General features: G+C 35.5%; 1 protein-coding gene across 3 annotated transcripts in view; it reads right to left on the bottom strand.

Annotated features, from left to right (window-relative positions):
• Positions 1-24,648, bottom strand: part of LOC123688779 (protein krueppel-like) — a 49,774-nt gene that overhangs the window by 2,647 nt on the left and 22,479 nt on the right. Inside the window, exon 1 of one of the 3 annotated variants that reach the window (XM_045627442.1) lies at positions 11,316-11,477. The exons of 1 other annotated variant lie outside the window; for it this stretch is intronic. Coding sequence is in view for 1 of the 2 variants with exons in the window: in XM_045627441.1 (XP_045483397.1) it covers positions 4,888-4,918 (31 nt within the window). In the remaining variant the exon portion in view is untranslated. Of the gene's footprint in view, positions 1-4,887; positions 5,057-11,315; positions 11,478-24,648 lie in introns of those variants that run through there. One more of the 3 variants, XM_045627441.1, reaches the window with a different exon arrangement.

Below are 24,648 nucleotides of genomic sequence, written 5' to 3'. Positions count from 1 at the left end.
TTCATTTTAAATCGGAAATAAAATGACAGTTTTTCTATTCCCACTTTTGAATTCTATTAATTACGATTTTAATACTGAAAATTACATGTTTTAAAAGATGATAAGAATGTGTAACAGAAAAAATATGATTATTGTCATTTTATTTGAAATTTGTATGTATTGAATTTTCGTAAAAAAAAATTCGAAGTGCTTTTATAATTTCTCTGGGAAACACCGAATGCCTAATAATCATTCAATTTAAGTCTTCCGCCTTGAAAAAAAACAATATATAAGTGAATGAACAAGTGATTTAAGGCGCCTGATTTTTTTGTAGCTATTATTTTCGTATTTTTTTTAATTTTTATTTTTATTTTAGGAAATAATTAAACATTTTTGACGTCCTTCATGCTGTTACGTTCAAATTTCGAAGAACCTAATAAAATTCATAGCAACGAATCAAATTCAACGTTTCCAAAACGGATACTAAAATCCATCGGCAACCCTGAAATTCCTCCAACACCCCCCCAATTCGACCCCCTCCCAGCTTCCAAAGGGACCCCTCATCCTCCTCATCTCCAAAAAACATCTTAATCACTTTCTGAGCGGATCTCTCGAAATTGCCGTTCCATCAACCAGTAGCGCGGGGACCGAGGGGGGCGGAGGGGGTTGGACAGATAAAGGAGGACAGGAGGGGAGGTAAGGAATTTAATTAAAATCAGACATCGCCTTCGGCAGGAGCGTCGGGGAGGAGAGGGACGGCAGCGGTGGCGGTAGGAGGCAGGGAGAGAGGGGGGAGAGTCCGTGCGTTACATTTTATTACGCAGTGCCGGCGTCTTCTTCCGGACGCCGAAAAGGGTTGAGCGTAAGACGTTGCTAATGAAGGGAGGAGATAATGGACAAGATATAATGGCTGGGGGCGCCTGCGCAGTGGCGGGGAGGAGGAGTTTTATGAGATGGATCCATTACGGGGGGGCCCGCTCATTATTTAGGAGTTTTAGCATATCGATTAATTTCGCGATACGGTCCGCCGGCTGCCGTTGCGGGGGTGGTTGCACCCCTTCTCGGAGCGAGCTTGGTGTCTTTCGAATACCTCCGGAGATTTTGTTTGGAGGGGGGGGGTCGTTGAGGAATTGATGAGAAACCGTTTTTTAGAGTCCTTTTCCCGATAATTATTTTTAGAATGGTTTCAGATTAGTTTTGGTTCACTATTTTCAAAGATAAATCTATGGAAACGGATAAAAATTCAACCCTCCTGAATCTAATGGAAAAATCCGCCCGTCCGCCTTCAGTTTTTGTCGGAGCAATATTCACATGAATTTTGGCATCTGCATCTGCAAAAACTTGAGTACAATCCATGAATTTTTAAGGATTCAAGTTTTGAAAAATTCGTATTTACAGAAATTGATTACGCACAATCGTGAAATTTCAAACTTGTAATGTTATCGTTATATTGATAGAAATGTTCTTCACCGCAAAGTTCTAGCTCAATTAGTTTCGATTGATTCAAATTCAATATATCATTCTATGTTCTGTTTTCTTATTGGAATTATTGAATGTACAAACCTCGGTAAAAACGAAAGGTTTTACTGCCTTATTATATGGTACCATTGATCTTTTCTAAATTCAGTTCAATTTGAAATTATAAACCAAAAATTTTTTTCTCCCTCTTTCCGTGAACTAACAACATCTAATTTCGTGGAATTTGGAATGAAATACAGCAATATCGTTTGAAAATTAATTAATCAATGAAAAACCAATCATGAACAAGTCAACTGAATAAAAAGAAGAAATCGGAAACATTTGATATTATATTATTATTTCACATATATCTATACTGTGAATTTCAACCAAGTCAATTAGAATTTTTTATTTATGATTCTGGTAATGCGATCTAAAAAAATGCAACTAACTTTGAAACGTAATTGTAGTTTTGAAATGGCCAGGAGAATAAGATCTCAAATGTCTATAACATCGAAACTATTGGATGGATTTTGTCCAGAAATAGCCACATTCACGTCCAAACCTACACTGTGATTTCGAAGATTCTAGATCTTACCGTTTGAGAGTTATCTTATTCACGGACGGATGGAAAGAATTAAATTTAATCCCACATTTTTCATCACTTAGTAATATTTAATCGTTCGAGGCTTAGAATTGGAAAATACAGACATCGTTAAGAAATAATATAGTTCGTTAAACAGGCGCCCAAAAATTGCATTTTGTTTTACGTTATTCGGAATAATGTATCTAAGAATCTTCTGATCTAACCTGAATTTTGTACACTTTACATTTCAAATAATGTGAATTAAAAAATCGAATAAAAAAACCGTCAGTTCACCGTCCACTAGTTTTCTCGGAATTATAAGTGATATTTGCTAGAAACCACCCGAAAAAATTTGTTGGAAATATAGAAAAAAAAACCGACAAAATGAAATAATCTAATATTGTGACATTTAAAACATGTGGAGATTTCGAGGATTTTTTACTGCTAGGTTACAATGATAACAAGTGGTTAAATGAAGTGAAAAGTACCTACCAGTTCTCCAAATGCTATACCTACAAGATATCAACAAGCAAATTCTATCGAAAACTCGAATCGCGCATATATCTTGTAAAAACCAAACAAGAGCAAACAAAAACATACAAAACATGTTTAGCCCTTCCAAACAAAACCTCCGCTCTCCAAAAAACTAACAAATAAGTGGGAGTACCCATCAAAACTGGCATGAAAAGAAGCGAATGACACGTTAGAAAGTAAATAAATAATGATAAGTAGGGGTGGGTTACAGCTTTCCTTGATGTCGCACTTTTGTACATATGTTGCGACCTATCGGCATACAAAACTACTCTAGTGGAATCGTCTTCAGAACGAAGGAGGAGAAATACAATGGTACCTCTTGGCAATCTTGAAAGGAACCGAAGACGCTGTGCCTATATTTTCGCTTGGATAACAGCGAAAACACCCTTGGCGTAAAAGCGTGTAGATGACTATGAAATTTGCAGCTTTGGGGCCTTTCAAGGTCACATGTGCCGTATGGGATACTAGAAATTAGAGTAATGAGATTGATTTAGTGAATGGAGAAGATACGTTTGGGTATTCATTGTATATTTTGACCTGTTATTTTGAAAATCATGCAAAGATTTATCAAGATGTAAGAAAATGGAATTTTCATTGTATTTTGAAACACAGCATTTTTTTTTTAGAAATTTGTAAATTTTAATAAAAACGAGACCAATTCATCCGTATCTAATAGTGATTTATTTTCGATTTATTATTTATTATTACATTTTTTTCCGATTAAATTCGTCAAGATGAAAGAAGGATGAAATTTGCGAGACCAGCAGTTATTTATAAAATAGGTATGTGAATTTAATTAATGAAAAGATCGATTTCATTCGTAGTAGAAAAATTTTCATGTTCTTTTATGATTTGGTAATTACCAAAGAAGAAAATTCAGCCTTCCATGCGTTATTTTTTTTTCGTTGAAAATTGTTGCCAAAAGGTGATAAACGACATTACCAACATTGAAAGCTTTATGTAATTCTATATTTTAATATCATGACACGTTGAGCATTACTTGCCTACCTAATTGTTGAAAAATCCAAGTTCAACAAAAGCGCAAAAGACAACCAGTATTCAGTACGTTTTTAATTAATTAATATTTAAATATCTTGCCGCTAGTGTTCATTTTGATTTGTTTCTTCCACTAATATCTAATTATTTTTACCGCTGATATTTGAACTCTTTCGTTACAAAAAACTGAATACTGAATAGTTAGATTATTATATTGATCTCGATATTGATATATTTGGCGAAATATGAATATATGACAAGAGTAGTAAATAACCAATTCAATTATAAAAGGTATTTGTTACAATTGTAAGGAATCCTAATATATAACTATATTTCAAAAGTTTATTTCATCCAGTGTTTATTTCATAAATAAACTTACTTCAAGTTATTTTTCTTATCAAGGTAGGTACACTTAAAATGACCCAAAGAGTTCAAATTCAAATTAGCTCTAGGTATTATCTGAGTCATTTTGTTCTAATGATATCAAATGCAATATTCAATAATTTAAGTGCAATTATCACTTCAGAAAGTAAATAATGTTAATAGGTAATTTAGGAGATATCTACGGTCAGAACAACTAAAGAAATGTTCGAATTGATATAAATACAAATACTAGGCGGTAGAAGCTTCAAAGAAAATCAATTAAAAATGAAAATAAAAATAGCCTATAGCTCCTATGATAATAATCAGCTAATTGTATGAAATTCGATACGAAAATAACTTATAACGATATGAGATTGTCTTGTTATCAATAGCCTATCCATAACCCTATTGAAATAACTAATCTTCAAAAATATACAATGATTTGAGATATGTATATCACGAAAGTTTTTGGCTTCATTCAGTTACCTTAAAAATGACTCAACAAACAAGTTTAGTTAAAAATTTACGATAAATCAAAAATTTTCCGACATATCCTCAATTGAATATGCCTCTAATATCTAAAGTACTGCAAGATAAGTTCGCGTAATCCCAAAAACATTTCAAATATACTGATGACAACCAGCTTATCTGCACTTGTATTGGTGTAGTGCAATGCTGTCAACTATGCGAACAAGTTAACCCATATCCTGAAAATACTTCTGCGATAGCCTTATCAACCAACAAATCCACTCTTTATCTAATCATAATTGGCTCCAAAGGGATAAAATCATCAACGAAACCAACCGCAGTTTGTTTTTCCCATCAGATTGTCAAATTCTCGATTCATTTCACCAAAAAGATAAACGCTTTACGATTTTGAGAACCGCTGACCGATCGAGCATAGAAAACGATGCGGCAAATAATTATTTAGAGTTATTAAAAGTGAAACGTCAAAAATGTAAAATTCGAACCTCTTTTCGTGTTTTCCTGCAACAGTGGCATCTCGTGGGTTTTACCGGACACAAAAATCTCAACGAAACGAACAGTCCATTACACTCTTTCACTTCCTGGTTACGGTAAACAGTCACAATAACTGATTAGTTATTCAAATTTGCGTAAGTTACTCGTGGAATGATGCAATCGCACATCCCTTCAAGTTCGATGGTAAGCGGGCACTGAAGATATAATCGCACCACGGAAACGTCGTGAACGAGGGGTTGACCTAACCTAACGTAGCGAAGTTATCCCCACCTACCGGTTTGGTGGGGAGAATTAGAGCACCCCTTACTACTTAAGAATGAGGAAAAAAAAGGATCTTTTAACCCACCCCTCCAAAAGTGTTACTTTACCCGTTTCCAAGGAATTTTGGGAAGGTGTAGCAGAAGGACTTGGGGGTTGATTTGAATGTTTTCTGCGTGTTTTTGACTATCTAAGGGATTATCGTAGTAGGCGACTGAGTTTTATGCAATGCGTTTTAGAAAGTTTGAATTTTTCGAACTGGTTTTGCTGAGTGAGTGTTTTAGCCTTCGAAAATCGAAAGGAGAATTTTATTTAGGTGTATAAAGTTATTTTTAATTGGCGGGCTCTTCAATTTCGATCAATATAGGAAAAGTAGCGTTAATGTTGTGGTACTAGTTAATTTTTTCAGCGACTTTCAATGTTCAATCAGTAAATGTGGAATCATTATTTATGAAACAAGAAAATAAAGCGAAATTTTTTGCAAGAGCGAAAAGTTGATGCAGACTTCAATTTTCGAAAAATCATGACTCTGAAACTAATCATGCTGGAATTTAATGCATAAATCTGTATCCTCTGAATTTGATTCCACGATTTCAACCTTTTCAATATTTATTTATTCAAGAGAATAAGTAACCGGAAGCATTTTCAGCGTGCAGAGTTATAAAACTAGTAATTGCAGAAGAGGCTTCATATTCCATTATTATACATAATATGTTTTTCCAATACTTCGATTTTCAATATGAAAATGAACATATTTTTCATTATTGAATCTACGTACTCTCAGTCTCAGTAACTTGCCACAAAATTACTTATAATAACATTTAATAACAATATACAGGGTGTTTCCTAAACATGCGGCAAAAATTCAGGGGGTTGTTCCTTGGACTATTCTAAGAATATATTGTCCTTTGATGATTTTTGAAAAACCTCTTTGTTTCGAAGATACAGGGCGAACAACATTTTTCATATTTTTAAAATTAATAATAGTTTAAATAAAAATGCGTACCGCACTGTGTTTACCAAGTAGGTACAATTTATTTTTATATTTGTTTAACAACATTCCAATTACTAAAAACGGCCAGTTTTTTGACTTAAAATTGCTAATACATCACAAAACGAATTCAAATGAAAACCGTGTTTAATCTGTATTCCTTTACCATCTGCACTTATCAATTTTTAGTCAAAAAACTGGCCGTTTTTAGTAATTGGAATGTTGTTAAACAAATTTAAAAATAAATTGTACCTACTTAGTAAACACAGTGCGGTACGCATTTTTATTTAAACTATTATTAATTTTAAAAATATGAAAAATGTTGTTCGCCCTGTATCTTCGAAACAAAGAGGTTTTTCAAAAATCATCCAAGGACAAAACATGCTTAAAATAGTCCAAGGAACAACCCCCTGAATTTTTGCCGCATGTTTAGGAAACACCCTGTATATTGAACTTTCTGGAAAAATTAACAGTTATTTGGTTTTCACGATGCAAAATCAATATTTTACAATATCTTTGGTGGTGATATATGCACAAAAAAGAGCCGAATAATATTACTAGAGAATTATAAAGAGCGTTTTGTTCTAATAGAACCAAAATTATTATTTGGAATCAATAAAGAATAACAGCAATTATACTGTTGATATAAATTTTGTGGAAACAATAATATTTAAACAATTTATAAATTATTGATGTATGTATTATCTTGCCTATGAAATATTTTTTTATTGTCTTATCGCCAGTTTTTTTTTTGTCGACTAAAATTTGTTTTCGTGAGAACTAGTATTCTTGATTCTTCGAAATTTAACTGAAGGAAATGATATCTATTTTATCTATAATAGTATTATTTGTTGAATTACTAAAAAGAAATCAGATTTGATTTGAGAAATAAAAATTTATGCAATCTCAAAAAAGTTCGCGATCTTTTCAGCTAGATGTTATTATGATCACAAATTCAATTGAAGCAATTTATTCTATTGCAAAACAACAAAAACAGATTGACTCATATTATGCGTTACCTTCTGTTCATGAATCACATCTTTCTGAGGATTCTGTTAAAAAATACCTTACTTTCAACACTGCTATTCGTTTTTTTTTCTTTTATGGTATCAACTTATTGAATATGAATATTTATATTATAATTAAGACGACACTTCTAGACTTCATAGACATTGAATGAAATCATATTTAAACAAGTAGTTGTTTCTATTTCGAAAGAAAATCAGAAACATACCAAAACAATTATGGTTTATATATAGGTTTCAGTGTTCTTATTGAAACATTTTGATAATATAGTACCAAATACCAATCTTTCAAGAAAATGCGTAATGCAATATTTTCATAGTTTTGGAATGTGTTTAATTTCATGTTTGCATTACTATAATAATGCATAGGAAAAAGTGATTTTAAACTATGAATCTGATTATCGAGCTAGAAGAATCGCAATTTTGAATAAAAACCAATTTTTTGCAATTTAAAAATATTTTGCATGAAATATTTCACCGCAATATTGTCTTTCTCTTCTATCATTGTAAATGTTTCTTCACACGTGAAAGTCACATTTTTTGTCATAAGTGACAATCTCCTTTTAATGATTGTTTCTATTAATTAAAGGAACAAGGAAGTACTTCGAATAGCACACATAAGACGTTTGTATCGCATATCTAATAATCGATAGCAATCCATTGGATGATACCATTAGGTACTCTTTTATGGATGTATGGTTAGTTACAATGAACATTTACCAGATCAAATATTTGATTATTCAAATGGTATACTTTAAAGGCGTCAGTTGATGATATAAAATATTATTTCGAAATTAGTTATTCGATTATCGACGATCCCATCGGACAACTTTTATGGTTTATTTGAACGGAATTTGGTTATTTACTTGTTTGCCTTTTAGCGATTTCGAGTGATAATTGTTATAGAATGGCACCAAACTTCCTGGTACTTCTACAGCTCGAATTGAAATATATTGTACAGGTTGTTCCAAAGAAGTCAATTATGAGTAGAGATAGAGCTATGTCATACCTACATTGAGTGGTTTGAATGAAAATGAGGTACAGGATGTCCCAAATTCAATGTTCACTGAAAGAATCTCGAGAATTATGAGACTTAGAGAAAACATCTTCAAGATCCCCCGATCTCTTTATTCGAAATAATAAGATATCAGAAAGCAGATATCTTGATTGGTTCTCGAGTACAAGGTGTTTCTAAAAAATCTTTCGCTATATCTTGGTCTCTGATTGCGATATTCAAAAAATTCTAAAACGTTTTTTTCAGTGATTTTTATGGTTAATATGATACTCAAAACAAATCATCGAAATCGATGGCCGTTTTAGAGATATTGAGGAGAGTTGGCGTTATTTAAATGGGACACTCTATATTTTGTGGTGTAATAGTAGCTCCACTAGGCATTCTACGATTAATTCTCTTGGAAAATGAAGGAAATATGCATCGGAAGAGAATTACACAGTGCCAAGTCTTTGAATTACTCAATTCTTATTTCTGTTCAATAAGTCATAACATTTTTATTGCAACACATTCAATTTAATATTCTTATTTCCTGTTATTTTCTAATCCATATTTTTTTTATTTTGCTTTCCATGTGCTTCATTTTTTTTATATTTAGTGTTTTGTATGTCTGTAACTATTGGTTAGTTCTTTGAGTGCGTTGTCTTTTGCAGACTGTATGGCAAGTGTCATTTTTTATTCAGAAGTATTTTATAATTTTTTAGGATTATAACAAATGCTAATTGCATGTCTTCTGCTTAGGAATCTTCTTCGTGAGGTGATTCTTCGTCTGGTAACAAATTTTCAAATAAAACCACGCATATACAACCAATCTAATACAAACTGACATGTCAACTGACGAGCAAGAAAATATTAAATGATTCCTAGGTTGACTAGACAATTTTAGATGTAACAAAAACGATGAAACAAATAATCTAACAAGCTAGTCATATCTAATAAAAGTCGAGTATAATCTAATAAACTGTTCCTGAGCTGACGAAGTTGGATGGATGCTACATTAAAGCATATACATACGCAAAGTAATTACTACATACATTGTAGTAGGTACATTACATACTATGACGTTCAGTGACTATCACCTGAACCGAATAGATGCTTTGAGATAGGGTAAATAGTTATTTCCTAGTAAATTGACATATACTTAATTTATTTTTCTATTTATTCATTAATACGATTTCTATAAATGTCTGTATTCGTCAATTTTGATGTTATGCCATGTCGAAATGACGTATTGTCATCGAAGAAAGGTTATCGGGTTCACCTGAATCATTAGAGAGTAGAACCTTATCATTCCTCATTTCAAAATCGTAATGAAGGATCATTCATGAGTAATTAACTTTCAACTTCAAATTTGAAATCATAATCTTCTTACATAACCCAATTCAAGAAGCCATTACGTCACTCGGTAAGGCCCTTGTCAAGATGTAACTCAACAAGTTACAGGTCTGGCGCATAGATGGCATCGCCAGTTACATCTATCAGTACATCAGTACAAATTTTTCTAAGTAGTACCTAGAAGGGATAGAATTGTTGCTAATCGTGATGATGTTTTGTCCTTTAGTGGAACTGGGCTCCGTGTTAATGGTTATGTAATGACAGTAATAATTGCGTACCAAGTATGGATAAATGACGGCCGAGGCTTACCACAGAACATCAAGATACCCAGTTAACTCTCTCTACGTGACTTTTTTATTACTATACGTACAATATATTTGACTGACATATTTGAATAATAAATGCCATAAAATTATCTATCAGATCATATAAGGTGTAGTTGAAAGAATTCTATTATTTTCACATGATAAAAAATATTTTAATTACCATAGTTGAAATTATCTGTAGGAGAGCAGCTTATAGCTGATAATTCCCACCAAACACACACCAAAACCTTCCTGTCCGACAATCCTAGCTTGACCACCGTTTTCGCCTGCTCACCGGGTTTCGACCACGACCGTTTTCGCTTGACGTTGTCGTGAGTGATCCACTTTTCATCAATGAGTCGTTTGTGTTTCGATTCACCAGCGATTCGCAGATGGAAATTCGATTAATTAGACGTTTTTTGAGTTAACTCATGTGGTACTCATACATCCAACTTCTTTTAGACACCAGCGATTTTTTGTCTAATTATTTTATGTTGGGCAATCGAAACAATGCTTACATGACGGTTGGACATTTTCGACAATTGAAATGAAATTGACGAAACCAAAAATGCGAGTGATTGGCTGTTACAGCATCAGGAACATAAACAGTATATACATTTCCATCCATCTGGCTGGCATTTCCGCTTTATTGAAAAAAAAACTGAAATGAAGCGTATTTTCTCTTTGCTAGTGACTCACGCGCGCTCGAACTAAACTGAGTCAATCACAATCACAAAACCATCACAAAAGTTTTTGTATTATAGTACGAAATCTCATATTTCTTACGCCACCTAGTGGACAGATACAGATAACTGAAGCTTTTTATTAAAAAAATAATGTATTTCCCTTTGCTACACCTAATAATAATAAAAAATTAATTTCAACAATATTTCTGTCCTCTATTATTATTTGAAGTTCTCCAGCTCTCATCATTATATTCATTCATATATTTCCTTCTTATTTCCTCAAGAAAATTTTTCCAAAAAACAGATAAACGTCAATGTTTTGTAACTCTGTCACTTTGCAGATTAATTCAGCGAAGAAATTCAGCGCTCCTTCACTTATAATGCAGTGAAGGTACATAATGTTCACTTAATTTCATGTGGGGTGGTCTCTATGAGATCATTGAGGAAGATTTTGAGGGAGAAGTTGTTAAGGGAACAGATGATTTGGTAATCTGAGTTCACTGTTGCTATTTCAGGGTTATTATTTCTTGATTAAATATATATCTTTTTTGTTGTTGTCAGTATTTTCCAGGATATTTGTATTTTATTTAATTTTTTATATTTTTTATTTTGGGGTTGAGTAGAGTAGCTCAAGCTAGACTTCGCCCCTATTTCATGAATTATTATTTTTTTTCAATGAAAGCACTATTATTATTATTATTATTAAATTTCGTGGAAAATTTCAAGAATACAAATTTGAACCAGCGCCCAAAAGCTCCTGACTTCACGTGTGAAAATTATAGTAAAACATTATTCTAAAAAGTTACCTTCATTTCCTATAATTCATGTTTTCTCATTCCCTCTTCCGTCAACCATTTTCACGTGACGACTCAATTCAACAATCATCCCTTATCTAATGTGCAAGATATCACAATACAAATACCAATCCATCAACAAACACCAACAAAACTGCCACATATAAGAAACGAGATAAACGTTGGTAACTTCAGGTTTCTTTCCTGTGCCAGATTAAACGTATGCAACATTCTGTTTCCTATTCGGACCATAATCTATCCTAACCAAATAAATATTGTGGTTTGCCATACTAGGAACACACGCACAAATTCATCAAAAATAAATATGCTCGGCTTGGGTCCCAGATAAGGATAAAGGAAAACCACGATTTATAAATTGCCTTATTCAGGATAGTCTGCTGAAATGGATAGGTTTTCATTCGTCAAATTAATGCGTTTCGGTCCTTTCTTGCGATAAAACACGAAGATAGAACTTTGAGGAATTAGCCTAATAAATTGTGAGCTACCGAAAACAAGTAGCAGATAATATTTGGATGTATTCACGTAAGTTTCGGATATCTAGGATTTGTTGGGATAAACAAGTTTGGATGTGCTGATTCTGTTGAAGTAACTATTGAATTTATAGCGAATTAAATCTATTTGACATGACAAATAGTTTATTATGCTACAAGGCCTCCCCCTGGATCCCATCTAGCGTCGCCACTGTTCCCGAGTAACATTTCGTAATGTACCTCCTTTACTTCACCTATAACTAATTACATCAAAACTTTAAAATTATTTAATTACAATTAAAATTAGGAGTGATACAAGAATGAACTAGCGTGAACAAGTGTGTATATTGACTAGTTGTAGTTGCATAAAATGTGTATTATTTTAATAGTTATTTATGCAACAAGTGCAAAAAGTGAATGTTTATTCACTTTTTACTTCAATTTTTGCACGAGTTGCATACAACATTTTTTCTACGTTCATGCAAAAAGCAAAAAATGATTTATTGAGGTGCGGCACTAGGTGTAGGAAAATGAAAAGCGCAACTTGAATACTTTATTATTAATATCGATTTGCATTGAAACAGGAACTAATATGTTACGAACAATTTAACTCGAACTGTATTTTTACCCTCAATGTTGAAAGTGAATGAACAATTGGTGCAATTTTCAATATGAATATTTCGTAGTGGAGTACTTTTTAAATCCGCTTCTTGATTTGTTACTGCTGTAAACGTAATAGTACTTGGTAACTGTACATCGTTATTTCCTTCAGGCTGAAATATTTGTTTTGCAACACTGAGTTTGTTTCCATGTGATTCCTCTACGTATCCCTCCGCTACTGTCGACGATTTCCATCAGCACGTTGAAGTAGAATGACAATTGAGTGCAATAAAAACTTTATTGCACTAGTGCAATAAAGAACTTCTTTTTCCACTAAATATAGTTCAATAAAGTTTTGCTTTTTGCATGAATGTAGAAAATAATTAATTAAATTAATAAAAACACGTACAGTTAGTTATGTAGTTTGAATTGCATTGAAAAAACAATCTAATTACTTCATGTCCAGAGACGTTAAAAATATTCTTGAGAAGCATCTAGTTTTAAGACAATTTACTAAAAGAGTAGCTGAGGTTTCTTTGAGAGAGTTAAATTGAATAAAAAAAACTTGAATAAGTATGAAAGTTCATTTTTGAAAAGTAATTTAAGTCCATTTTTAAAAAGTAACTTAAGTTTATTTTTAATGAGTAACATAAGATATTTAACATATTTGAGACAAGGTATTTCCTTAGATGTTTAACAATACATTTTGCGTAGCAACGACTTTGAGATCGATAAATCCTTTTTCGGAAAATATCTGAGATACTTTTGCCAATAATTGAGTGAGAAAGTTACTGAAAAGGTACTGAGATACTATTTTTAACAGTTCTTGACAAAATTAGAATGAAGGAACCGATCTCAGATCTAAGTCAGTGGAATCTAAGACAATAAATCACAAGATTACAGTTTCTTTCGAGAAATATCTTAAATACTCGTTATTTTTGTCAATAAATTAACTGAGAAAGTTTTTGTAAAATAGCCATGATGTTACTGATTTGTCAGGTTTTAACAGGCTGTCGAGTGGCGTTAAGCCATAATTAGACGTAACAAAATGTATCGTGGTCGAAGACGTCAAAATTATCATCAGGATTTTGATAGGTGTAGAATTGTTATTTGTTGCAATTACAGTAATGTGTGTATGGTCAAATGACGGTAGAGGAACACAAAGAAAGCAACTGGTCAACCGAGGCATACCACAAAATATTAAGATAGGAGCTCATGCAATTACTTCTACATTACTTTTGCCAATAAATTGAATGAGAAAGTTACCGACTAGTATATATTCTTAACAGGTCTTAGGGAAATATGAAAGTACCTTACTCAGATCTAAATGAGTGGTATCTGAGATACTCGGTACTTTGGCCAATGAAACGAGTGAGAAAGTTACAGAAAAGTATAGGAATTCGGCTTGGCTTGATATTCAAGCTACTTGTCTCAAGCTCCAGAATGTTGCAGCGATTCAGGGAGACAGGTATTAATGTCCGAAGACCAGGACAGGGTAGACCACGGGTAACAACTGCCATTCAAGAACGTTACTTGAGAGTTTCTTCGTTGAGACAACGGTTTGTAATCGCTCGCCTCCTTCAAAATCAGCTTGAGCAAACTCATGGGGTGCAAATTAGCACTCAGACAATAAGAAATCGCCTCAGTGAATATGATTTAAGGCCTCGTGTAGCGGCAAGAGGCCCAGCTCTTACCCCAGCCCATCGAAGGGCGCGTTTGGATTTTGCGAGAGAGCATATCCATTGGGAAGAGGCTGATTGGGAAAGAGTTCTCTTCACAGATGCGTCTAGATTCTGCCTCTACCATTGTGATCGATTTTCCCTTGTATACAGACGTCCACATGAAAGATATGCTCAGTGCAATTTCCTTAATACTACTGGTTTCGGGGGAGAATCGATTATGGTATGGGGTGGAATATCTTTGACTGCTCGCACAGACCGTGTGGTCGTTGATAATGGAGCTATGAATACTGATAGGTAAATAAGGAACATTCTTGAAGAGCATGTAGTGCCATTTGCCCCATACATTAGTGAAAATTTCATTTTTATGGACGATAATGCCAGACCCCAACGTGCGCGCATCGTTCAGGAGTACCTTGAAGAGGTTGAAGTCTCTCGAATGGAATTGCCAGCAAGAAGTCCAGATCTCAATCCGTTTGAACAGGTTTGGGACAACCTCAAGAGAAGGCTGAGATGTTCAGAAAATCATCCAGCTACTCTTAATGATTTAGGAATCCAACTCAGAGAAATCTGGGAAGGATTAGATCAGAACATTTTAGATCACTCATTTTGAGTATGAACCGTCGTTGCCGAGCTGTAATTAACGCAAGGGGTGGAAATACCAAGTATTAAATCACTTATCAGCATTCCAGTATTTTGAAAATTGTTTATTTCTCTTCTTTCACATAAGATTCGGTGAAATCCTGAATTTTTCTTCCATTTAATGTGTCTTGTTTCGTTCAAAACCTTCCCGAGAGAACATAAAAAATAAGTTATGAAGTCAATCAATTAACTTTCATTAAAATTGAGATTTTCAGAATGTGCTTTAATTTTTTTGCGCAGTGTATTTTCAACAGGTCTTAGGGAAGTATGAAGTAAGACAATATTGAAAAGAAGTTCCAAGTGAGTGGTATCTAAGATACTAAGTTACAAGATACAGTTTCATTCGAGAAATATCTGAGATATTGGTTACTTTTACCAATAAAATGAGGGAATAAGTTGCTGAAACATAACAGAGATACTATTTTTAAAAGGTACGACAATATTGAAAAGAAGTTCTAAGTAAGTGGTATCTAAGATACTAAGTTACAAGATATAGTTTCTTTTGAGAAATATCTAAGATACTGCTTACATTTTGCCAATTAATTGATGGAGTAATTTACTGAAAGATAACAGAGATACAATTTTTTAACAGGTCGTACTTCCCAAAGGAAGTACGACAATATTGAATTGCATTCTGTTAAATGCTTGAACGCCAATCATCCATCATCGATATCTTGCAGCGATAAAATCATAAACCAACATGAATCGAACCCAGCAATCTCTGATCCACCTCGCGCCTACCTCTAAACCAACCACCCAGCTCCTAATCAATAAACAACACGTTTTAATCGCCGAAAGCTCTTTAATCCCCCAATTTGTCCAATCCTCACCTTTACCACCGTACCACGAGCCGCTAATTCTCCAACACATATCTCAGGTGGCCTCGACCCAAATCGAGGCTACCTGCGATCGAATAATAAAAAACCAAAAAAAAAAGGAGAGAAAAGAGATTCAGACACGAGACAGCGATGAAATAATAAACATGTAACGTGCGCGGTAAGGGACGTAAATAATAAAGAGAATCTCCGATTAGGAGGTATCGTATGAATGAGCGGAGATGAATCCCCCTCTGTGGAGGGGGGGTGGAGGGGTAAGGAATAGAGAGGTCCATATGGGTAAAAAGAGAGGGAATTGGGGTTATAACCGCGTATCGCGACCTTGTCGTTGAGCGATGTGTTTTTTAAGCGCGTGCTGGAGCGCCCTCTCGTGGAGGATCGCGGTTAAACGTACGCACGTGGTGTTGGGGCGCACGTTGTGTGTGACAACGAAGGGGAGGCTAAAGGTGGATGCACGCGGTCGGATGCCTGTCTGATCGGTTTCATATGAATAGGGGTAGCATGTATATATCTATTTTATTCGAATTCGAATATACTGGAGATACGCACTCGTCACAAACAATCGTACACAAATCTTGAATACTCAGAATGAAATCCTTCATGTTGGTTCTTTACTATATTGGATAATGTTTCTGATTGTTGAAGTAAATACTGGAAGGATATTTTCCTTATCCGCAAGAGTGGAATTTTAGTAAGTTTATTTATCTCAAGGAAAGATTAGGACCTGAGTGGTGTTGTGATCATCACGTTTCGATTAATTTGGATTTAAAAGAATTGTTAGTTCATCCAAATCCGTGATTTTCAATTAGAATCTCTTGAAACTAGAATATTTCAGTTCTACGAAGGTGACCATTTGTATCGGAAGCACCAGTCCAGTTTTCTAGGTATACACTGGAACGTTACAACCCAGCAAAGACTTTTGTCAACCTTCCCCCCAAGTTGTCAAATTTAATGAGTCCAAATATCATCTCATATCATAATATTCGACTTATTGTAATTTCGACAAGAATTGTTGACTACTTCTGATTTTGAGACCTAGAAGTCTTATTTATTGATGTGACTCAGGTTATTATGTTTCTGCCTGACTCTGCACTGTTAGGTTCAGATTGATATGCCCTGAAGATGGCCATGTGAATGGTCGAAAGCTTGGCTAAATTTAATAAAGACTTGAATAAGATCCTTAAGCGACTTTCTCGCCGATATATAATTGCTTTTGACACACACAACATTTTAACCCTATGGAAGATGTAATCACGGAATTTTGAGGTATTTTTTTCCAATATTCTTCCTGAATTTTCTATGGTTCTGATGATGTAATATGCTTGAATGCTATTTGCTTTGAATTGTTATGTCATATATTCCATATTATTTCTTAGAGGGAGCAGCTTTAACACCTTGTTGGGCTTTCATTACTTTCACTACTATTTTTTGTTCTTCAAGAAAGAAATCTCTGACGATCTTTTCCTTTACGCACTTGTGGCACAACACACCACCATAAGCTCTCTTGACCATCTTCTTGCGCCTGCAAACCCTGGACCTTTCATAGGATCTGGCTGGCCCAACACCCCTCAACTTATCTTTGCATTGACCACATTTTGGTACATTCTCTGGTTTTTCGAGGTACAAGTAGTTTAACCCACCACCAGGAGTACGAACCAATAAGAACCAATATTATCAACCATAATATCTGCTGCTGTTTATCATGACATGATTCGAAATAGAACTCTTAGCAGGCTACTAAATTAAAGGCTCAAGGTCATCAAAGTTCATTCTTACAACCACAAAACCTGAATATTTACTGATCAAAAACACATTCACAAACGCACTCCCACCTGACAAAAACCAACAACCCCTCGAACATCTCTCCGGACTTACCGTACGGCAAATCCGTACCGGCATCCCATCCCCGCGTCATCTCCATTCTTCGAGAGCGACAGCACGCGCTCTATCTCGCAATGCATCGCCAGGTGCTGATTCGAGATTCCCGAAATCGGGGAAATATGTTTTTACGCTAAAAACACAAAGTGGAACAAGAGGGTGGTTTTTTGTTACACAGCCGTTGCAGCATCGTTCAGCCGTCGTCTGTCTGAATCCGAAATTGCGGGCACATGTACAATTGTACTCTTAAATATAGAAACTAGGCGCGATTTCAAAAAACAACGGCGTTTCGAAGTCTTTCTTTTTTTTTGTTGTTTCGCCTCATTATAATTAGGGGTTGGGACAAAACGGGATTTTGGGTATTTTTAAACGGAACGCGATACGTTTGAGAGATTGTTTGTGTTAAGGGAGGATGGGAGGAGATAGTAGATCTCGGAATCTGAATATTTACTTTTTTTAAGCTGCGGATAGTATTGTCATTACTGCATGAAGGGGAGAATCTAAATCATCCATGGTTTCACCTATTATCGAAAATTTTCAGTAGTAATGTTGGAAATACCTAAATGTTAATTTTTTCTTGTGGAATATTAAAAAAAATATACATAACTATTTATTTATTTTTATGTATTGAATCTGTTACAAAGACCATCTAAACCATAATTATATGTAAAGTTATTGCTTAATTTTTCACCCTTGAAATTCATGGATTGCATCCTCGAACTAAAGGGTGTTTTTTTAGAGCTATAGAACTTCAAATTGCAATAAAACAACGATGGATTATTCGATTGACATGAATTTTATTTATCAGCAAGATAATCTTGTGGCATTAGTCCATAGTCCAATCTGGACGTCCAATTTTCGATGTCTTTTTCCCACATTTGTGGCCGTATATCGGCAATAACACGGCGAATGTTGTCTTCCAAATGGTCAAGGGCTTGTGGCTTATCCGCATAGACCAATGACTTTACATAGCCCCACAGAGAGTAGTCTAGCGGTGTTATGTCACAAGATCTTGGAGGCCAATTCACAGGTCCAAAACGTGAAATTAGGCGGTCACCAAACGTGTCTTTCAATAAATCTATTGTGGCACTAGCTGTGTGATAGGTTGCGACGTCTTGTTGGAACCACAGCTCCTGGACATCATGGTTGTTCAATTCAGGAATGAAAAAGTTAGTAATCATGGCTCTATACCGATCATCATTGACTGTAACGTTCTGGCCATCATCGTTTTTGAAGAAGTACGGACCAATGATTCCACCAGTCCATAAAGCGCACCAAACAGTCAGTTTTTCTGGATGTAACGGTGTTTCGACATACAATTGAGGATTAGCTTCACTCCAAATGCGGCAGTTTTGTTTGTTGACGTAGCCATTCAATCAGAAGTGCGCTTCATCGCTAAACAAAATAAAATGGACGTAGTGCGCGATACGTATTCCGCACAGAACCATTATTTTCGAAATTAAATTGCACTATTTGCAAGAGTTGTTCAGGCGTGAGTCTATTCATGATGAATTGCCAAAACCAAACTGAGAATAAATCACTTGATAGCTGTTAAATTGGTCACCATCTTGAACAGAAATGCCAACCTAAAGCTATATACCTCGAAAAAAAACACCCGTTATATGCATGATATAACTTTCCGAACAAACATTTATTTTTTATGAATTTTCACATAAACATATAATATAAGTATTATCAAAGCCTGAAAAAACGGTTTTTCCAAAATTAAAAATAAAGCCGTAAAAACGTATAATGGATGCTTGCATATGGTAGAAAAAGAATGCAATAAACACTCACCGATTTTCCTTAAAATATACTCTTACTTTTTTTAATATCAAAATGGAACCTCTTGCAGGACAACCTTTAATAATAGGAATTCAATGTTCAAATGGTTAATAATCAAATATGGTTATCTGTAGCGAAGCAAAAAAGTTCAATTACAATTTTTAGGGGCCATTCAACATTTCCATTTCATGGCACAATTTATTTTTCAGGTATTTTTCAACTAATTAGCATCTTCTCAGTTCTCCACAGCATCATCAGTCTTAGTTGCTTGCTTCTTGATGTTTTTGAATTAAACCAGCATCCTTAAGACCTCCATAGAAAATGAAGAAAAATAAACACCCAATAGCTTTTTTACTATTTTCCAAACAGCAAAAAAATCCTCCCACATAAAAAACCCAAGTCGATTTCCGATCCTTCAAAGCCGTGAGCTGTTTTCCCTGGAAAAAAGTTCCATCCAGGAAAACAGGAGTTAAATCTGACGAAGTTTCGCAATTTGAGGCGCCCAAGGCAAACTCTTCTTCCTAATTTCACTCCTTAATGAATATTCCTGAACATGCAAAAAAGGAGGACCGCCCTATCTGTCAAGTAGACCGTTTTTTAATTAACATGTTCCTTTGTAGACTGCGATAACGAGCTTTAGCGAGCGAATATTTAATTAGGAAGCATCACTCTCTGCCATCTCCAGAATCATTAGGTATTGCGATTCGCGAAATTAATAAAACAGAATTTTGCCCTGGAAAGCTCGACAGTGCCGTCGTGACGTTTTTTGGTAGATTTCTGGATTAATCCTGGAGTATTTGCTTGAGAATATCACATCAATTCGATGGAGATTATATTGTAGTACAAAGAAATCCATTTTTCCATTATTTGACTCCAGAAAAATGGAATTTCGTACTAAAAATACTTTCTTGACAGTTTTGTGATTAGTTGACTCAGTTTGTTACAGCCAATCACGCCCAATTTTGGTTTCATCGATTCCATTCCGGTAATTTCGATGTCAAAGATTCACCCGGCCAATTGTCGATAAAATCATGGACATTGTAGAACCGTCATGTGAGTACTGTTTCGATTACCCAAGAGCGGAAGATTGCACAAAAAACCGTTTGGAATCAATTCCAAAAGGCTTTACCAAGAATGAGCTCGATGAATGGTACCACAAGAGTTGAAGCAAAAAACTTCATGGACAAATTTCCATCACCAAATCGCTGCTGAATCGCATCAAAATCGACCCATTTTTGAAGTGGTTGGTCACTGGTGACAGAAAATGTATCACTTACGACAACGTCAAGCGAAAACGGTCGTGGTCGGAACGCAGTGAGCCGGTGTAAACGGTGGCCAAGCTAGGATTGACGGTCATGAAGGTTTTGCTGTGCGTTTGGAGGGAATAGCATATGAGCTGCTCCCCTACGCCACAACTGTTAACTCAGAACTGTCTGAAGGAATCAATTGCCCAGCCAGCTTTGAATTGTGTTCCGTCAGAACAACGCCAGGCCACACACATTGATAGAGACTCGCCAGAAGCTCCAGGAGCTTGGTTAGGAATAGGGGGTTGTGAAAACCGACTGTCTCAATTTTTGGCCAATAGGGACGAGGACTCCTATGAGGGAGGCATAATGAAATTACTTTCAAAATAGCAATAAGTTATCGAAGAAAACGGTGCATAGTTGAACTAAATCGGATCATTACCATGGTAATTAAATCTTTAATTTTATGCAAAAATAACGGATTTCTTGTATATCTTCTAGAGAGGTGTTCAGGAGTTTTAAGATATTGATAAAAATTCCAATGGTTTACGAATAGAAATAATCAACCAACATAGAATAAAGCCAATGATTATTACCAAATAATAGGAATCAAACTAACAAGCTTCTAGATCTACCTATAGCTCGCAGATTGTCGGTAGATCACTGACATATTCACTTTGTTGGTAGCTTTTTAAAGCTTACACATCACTAGAGCTGATAAGAAGATAGGATGAAACAAACATATATCGCGTTCAAAAATTTATTTCCTTCTCCTCTGGTTAGGACTTAGTCCTGTGTTTGTGTAATGTTCTCATTCTTGGGATGTTGCTAACATTTTGGTGGTGTTCCTGGTAGACTTGCGGTGGTGGGTTTTCCTATAATTTGCTATTTTGTGTAGTGGATTATTAGGCATCCTATCTACTATCCTATCTGGATGAACGTGGCATAAGATAGGGAGATATGAAAGCAGTTGAAAGAGACCTATGTCAGAAGTAGACGAATGCAGGATAAAAAGGAAGGAAGCTTGATAAAAATGCATAGCTCATAATGGTGCTTACTATCATCAAGCTACCTCATCGACATTCTTGGTCTTATCACATAGACTTCTGCAAGTCCAAATAGAAATCATTTCGTCTGTTTTTGTCCAGTTGAATTGGCTATCCAGGTAGTTGCAACCACTGGAAAAGTTCAGAGGCTAATCATTCTAACCTGGTTCTTTGAAACTTGAGTTCTTTCTTCTGATGAAGGAGATTTTAAGGATTGCCACTTAGTTCTTCTTTCGATTCAATTAAGATTAGTTCTAGCTACGTCAATATTTCCTCTCGCTCCAGAAAGTCCAATATCAAGGACGTCAGATGATTTTTTGTCAGAACACTTTAGAACTACCTCTTAGTATCAGCTCATAGCCTTCCTTAATATCCAGCATCAATTATTTCAGCATTAGCGTTCACTCCAACCCTGACTGCTCGCTCCCAAGAAAATCGAACCCTGGAAAAAATCAGGAGGAGAAGAGTAAAGGTAGCCGGTGAACATCAAAGGCGCATTGTCCGTGACAGATCTTTTTGAAGTCCCAACTTTTTACTTCAGCGAGTTAATTATTAACAAGCAAAGCAGCATTCATAATGCTACTTTTTCCCCGTCTCAAATAATAATACCTTCTAATACTTTGTGCGGCGCTAGGCCCTCCCCCTTCTACCCCCTCTTCACCCCCCTCTTCCTCCCGTTTTCGGAAAACTTCGCTGGTTTCCACTGCTTTTCCGCGTCTAGGGTCGTAGCTGGCCGTGACGTCGAGAGATGAAATTGAAATTCAATTTGCGAGGGCTCAGGGCAAAGATGGAATTTCAGTTAATTAAGGGAGAGAGGCGAGGGGAGGGGTTTTTTTTCTTTTTAATTTCGGTGTACTTTGTGCGCAGTTTCCTGGAAAGATTTTTTTTTTGGTCGTGTTGTTGTCGGACGTTTTCTGGGAATGATGGAAGCTGATGAGATGGTGGAGATGGTTTTGGAGATGAATGAGGAAAGTTGATGTGAAAACGTTCACACTTAAGTTTTCCGGCATGCTTGGATGCATAATTCCAAGTCTTGTTTATAACTAATTACGTCCTACTTATTAGTTGTTTTGGACGCTTGTTCGAGGGGAATATTGCGCCCTTGTGCTGAGAGTCATTTTGAATGATTGGATTTTGACGCAATAATAAGAATTTGAGGTCATCAATTAAATGAGTACCTAATATGTAGTTTCAGCTTTAAAAGAACGAGAAAATTCATTTTTTTCTGAATCACATAGAATATTTCGGTTATTTGTAGGGAGGGTCGAAGAAATGCAAGATGCAAGGATTTAAAGGAAGTAAAGGGTTTTTTTTTTGGAGCTATAGAATTTTAAACAACGATAAAACAACGATGGATTATTCGATTGACATGAATTTTATTTATCAGCAAGATAATCTTGTGGCATTACATTTTAAATATGATTTCTGGCATATGACCGCCACGGCTGGCTCGGATGTAGTCCAATCTGGACGTCCAATTTTCGATGACTTTTTCCAACATTTGTGGCCGTATATCGTCAATAACACGGCGAATGTTGTCTTCCAAATGGTCAAGGGTTTGTGGCTTATCCGCAAAGCCCCACAGAAAGTAGTCTAGCGGTGTTAAATCACAAGATCAGACCAATTCACAGGTCCAAAACGTGAAATTAGGCGGTCACCAAACGTGTCTTTCAATAAATCGATTGTGGCACGAGCTGTGTGAGATGCTGCGCCGTCTTGTTGGAACCACAGCTCCTGGACATCATAGTTGTTCAATTCAGGAATGAAAAAGTTAGTAATCATGGCTCTATACCCATCACCATTGATTGTAACGTTCTGGCCATCATCGTTTTTGAAGAAGTACGGACCAATGTTTCCACCAGCCCATAAAGCGCACCAAACAGTTAGTTTTTCTGGATGTAACGGTGTTTCGACATACACTTGAGGATTAGCTTCACTCCAAATGCGGCAGTTTTGTTCGTTGACGTAGCCATTCAACCAGAAGTGCGCTTCATCGCGAATGGACGTAGTGCGCGATACGTATTCCGCACAGAACCATTATTTTCGAAATAAAATTGCACTATTTGCTAGCGTTGTTCAGGTGTGAGTCCATTCATGATGAGTTGCCAAACCAAACTGAAAATAAATCACTTGACAGCTGTTAAATCGGTCGCCATCTTGAACAGTAATGCCAACTTAAAGTTATATACCTCGAAAAAAACACCCGTTATATTGTTCATTGACTATCTTGACAAATGTGAAACCATCAATAGTTAATATTACATAACATTTTTGGATCAGTTCACTAAGGAAATTGAGAAAGAACGTCCTCAAAATCAAAAGAAACATCTCTTTCACCAATGAAAATGCTTTTTTTGCCCAATCCACGAAAAACATGGTTGAATTGAAAGAATTGCGCTTCAAACTGCTTGACCACCCAGCTTTTTCTCCAGATCTGGCTCCCAGTCATTACTGGCTTCTTGCAGATCTCAAAAAAATGCTCCAGGAAAAGAAATTTGGCTCTAATGAAGAAGTATTTTCGCAGTTGAAGCATATTTCTAAAGCAAAAATGAATATTCTCACAGAAAAGCTAGAGGAAAAAAAAAGCTACATGAATCACTCTTCGAGGTGACTATGTTGACCTATATACCTGACTTTCTGACTTCACGCCATAAACCTTTTACATTATCTTCTTTCAAAAGATGTGCCCTCTTAATTTCTATTTGGCCTGCATAAATGGCTATATCTCACTTGATAATACTGCATGAATCCGCCGAAAATTATTGACAATCTAGTGTACAAAAGTATCACTTTCCACACTATCCAAAAAATAACCAAATCCCCACCTTTATCGAACATACTTAAAAAAATAAGGTAATAAATCAAACCAAACACGCTAATCAACCCACAATCTCGCCTGATGATCGCCAAAACCCCAAATCAACCGGTAGAACTTTCATTCAAGCGGGCCGACAATCGTTATGATCTCCCGCCATCTACGATCTTTGCGAATATTCGTATCGGCGATTTAATAAAGGTCCGGCACCCCACCGGACTTATATCTGCACCGGTCAGGTAAAAAAAAGAAAAGAATCACATCGAAATTCAATTCGGGATATTGACAGCTGGCCGCTGACCGATGGCAGATCTATCTGACTCAACCCC

Source organism: Harmonia axyridis, chromosome 1 (assembly GCF_914767665.1).
Source record: "Harmonia axyridis chromosome 1, icHarAxyr1.1, whole genome shotgun sequence".
NCBI classification, from domain to species: domain Eukaryota; kingdom Metazoa; phylum Arthropoda; class Insecta; order Coleoptera; family Coccinellidae; genus Harmonia; species Harmonia axyridis.
This window is presented reverse-complemented; position numbering and strand designations above follow the sequence as displayed.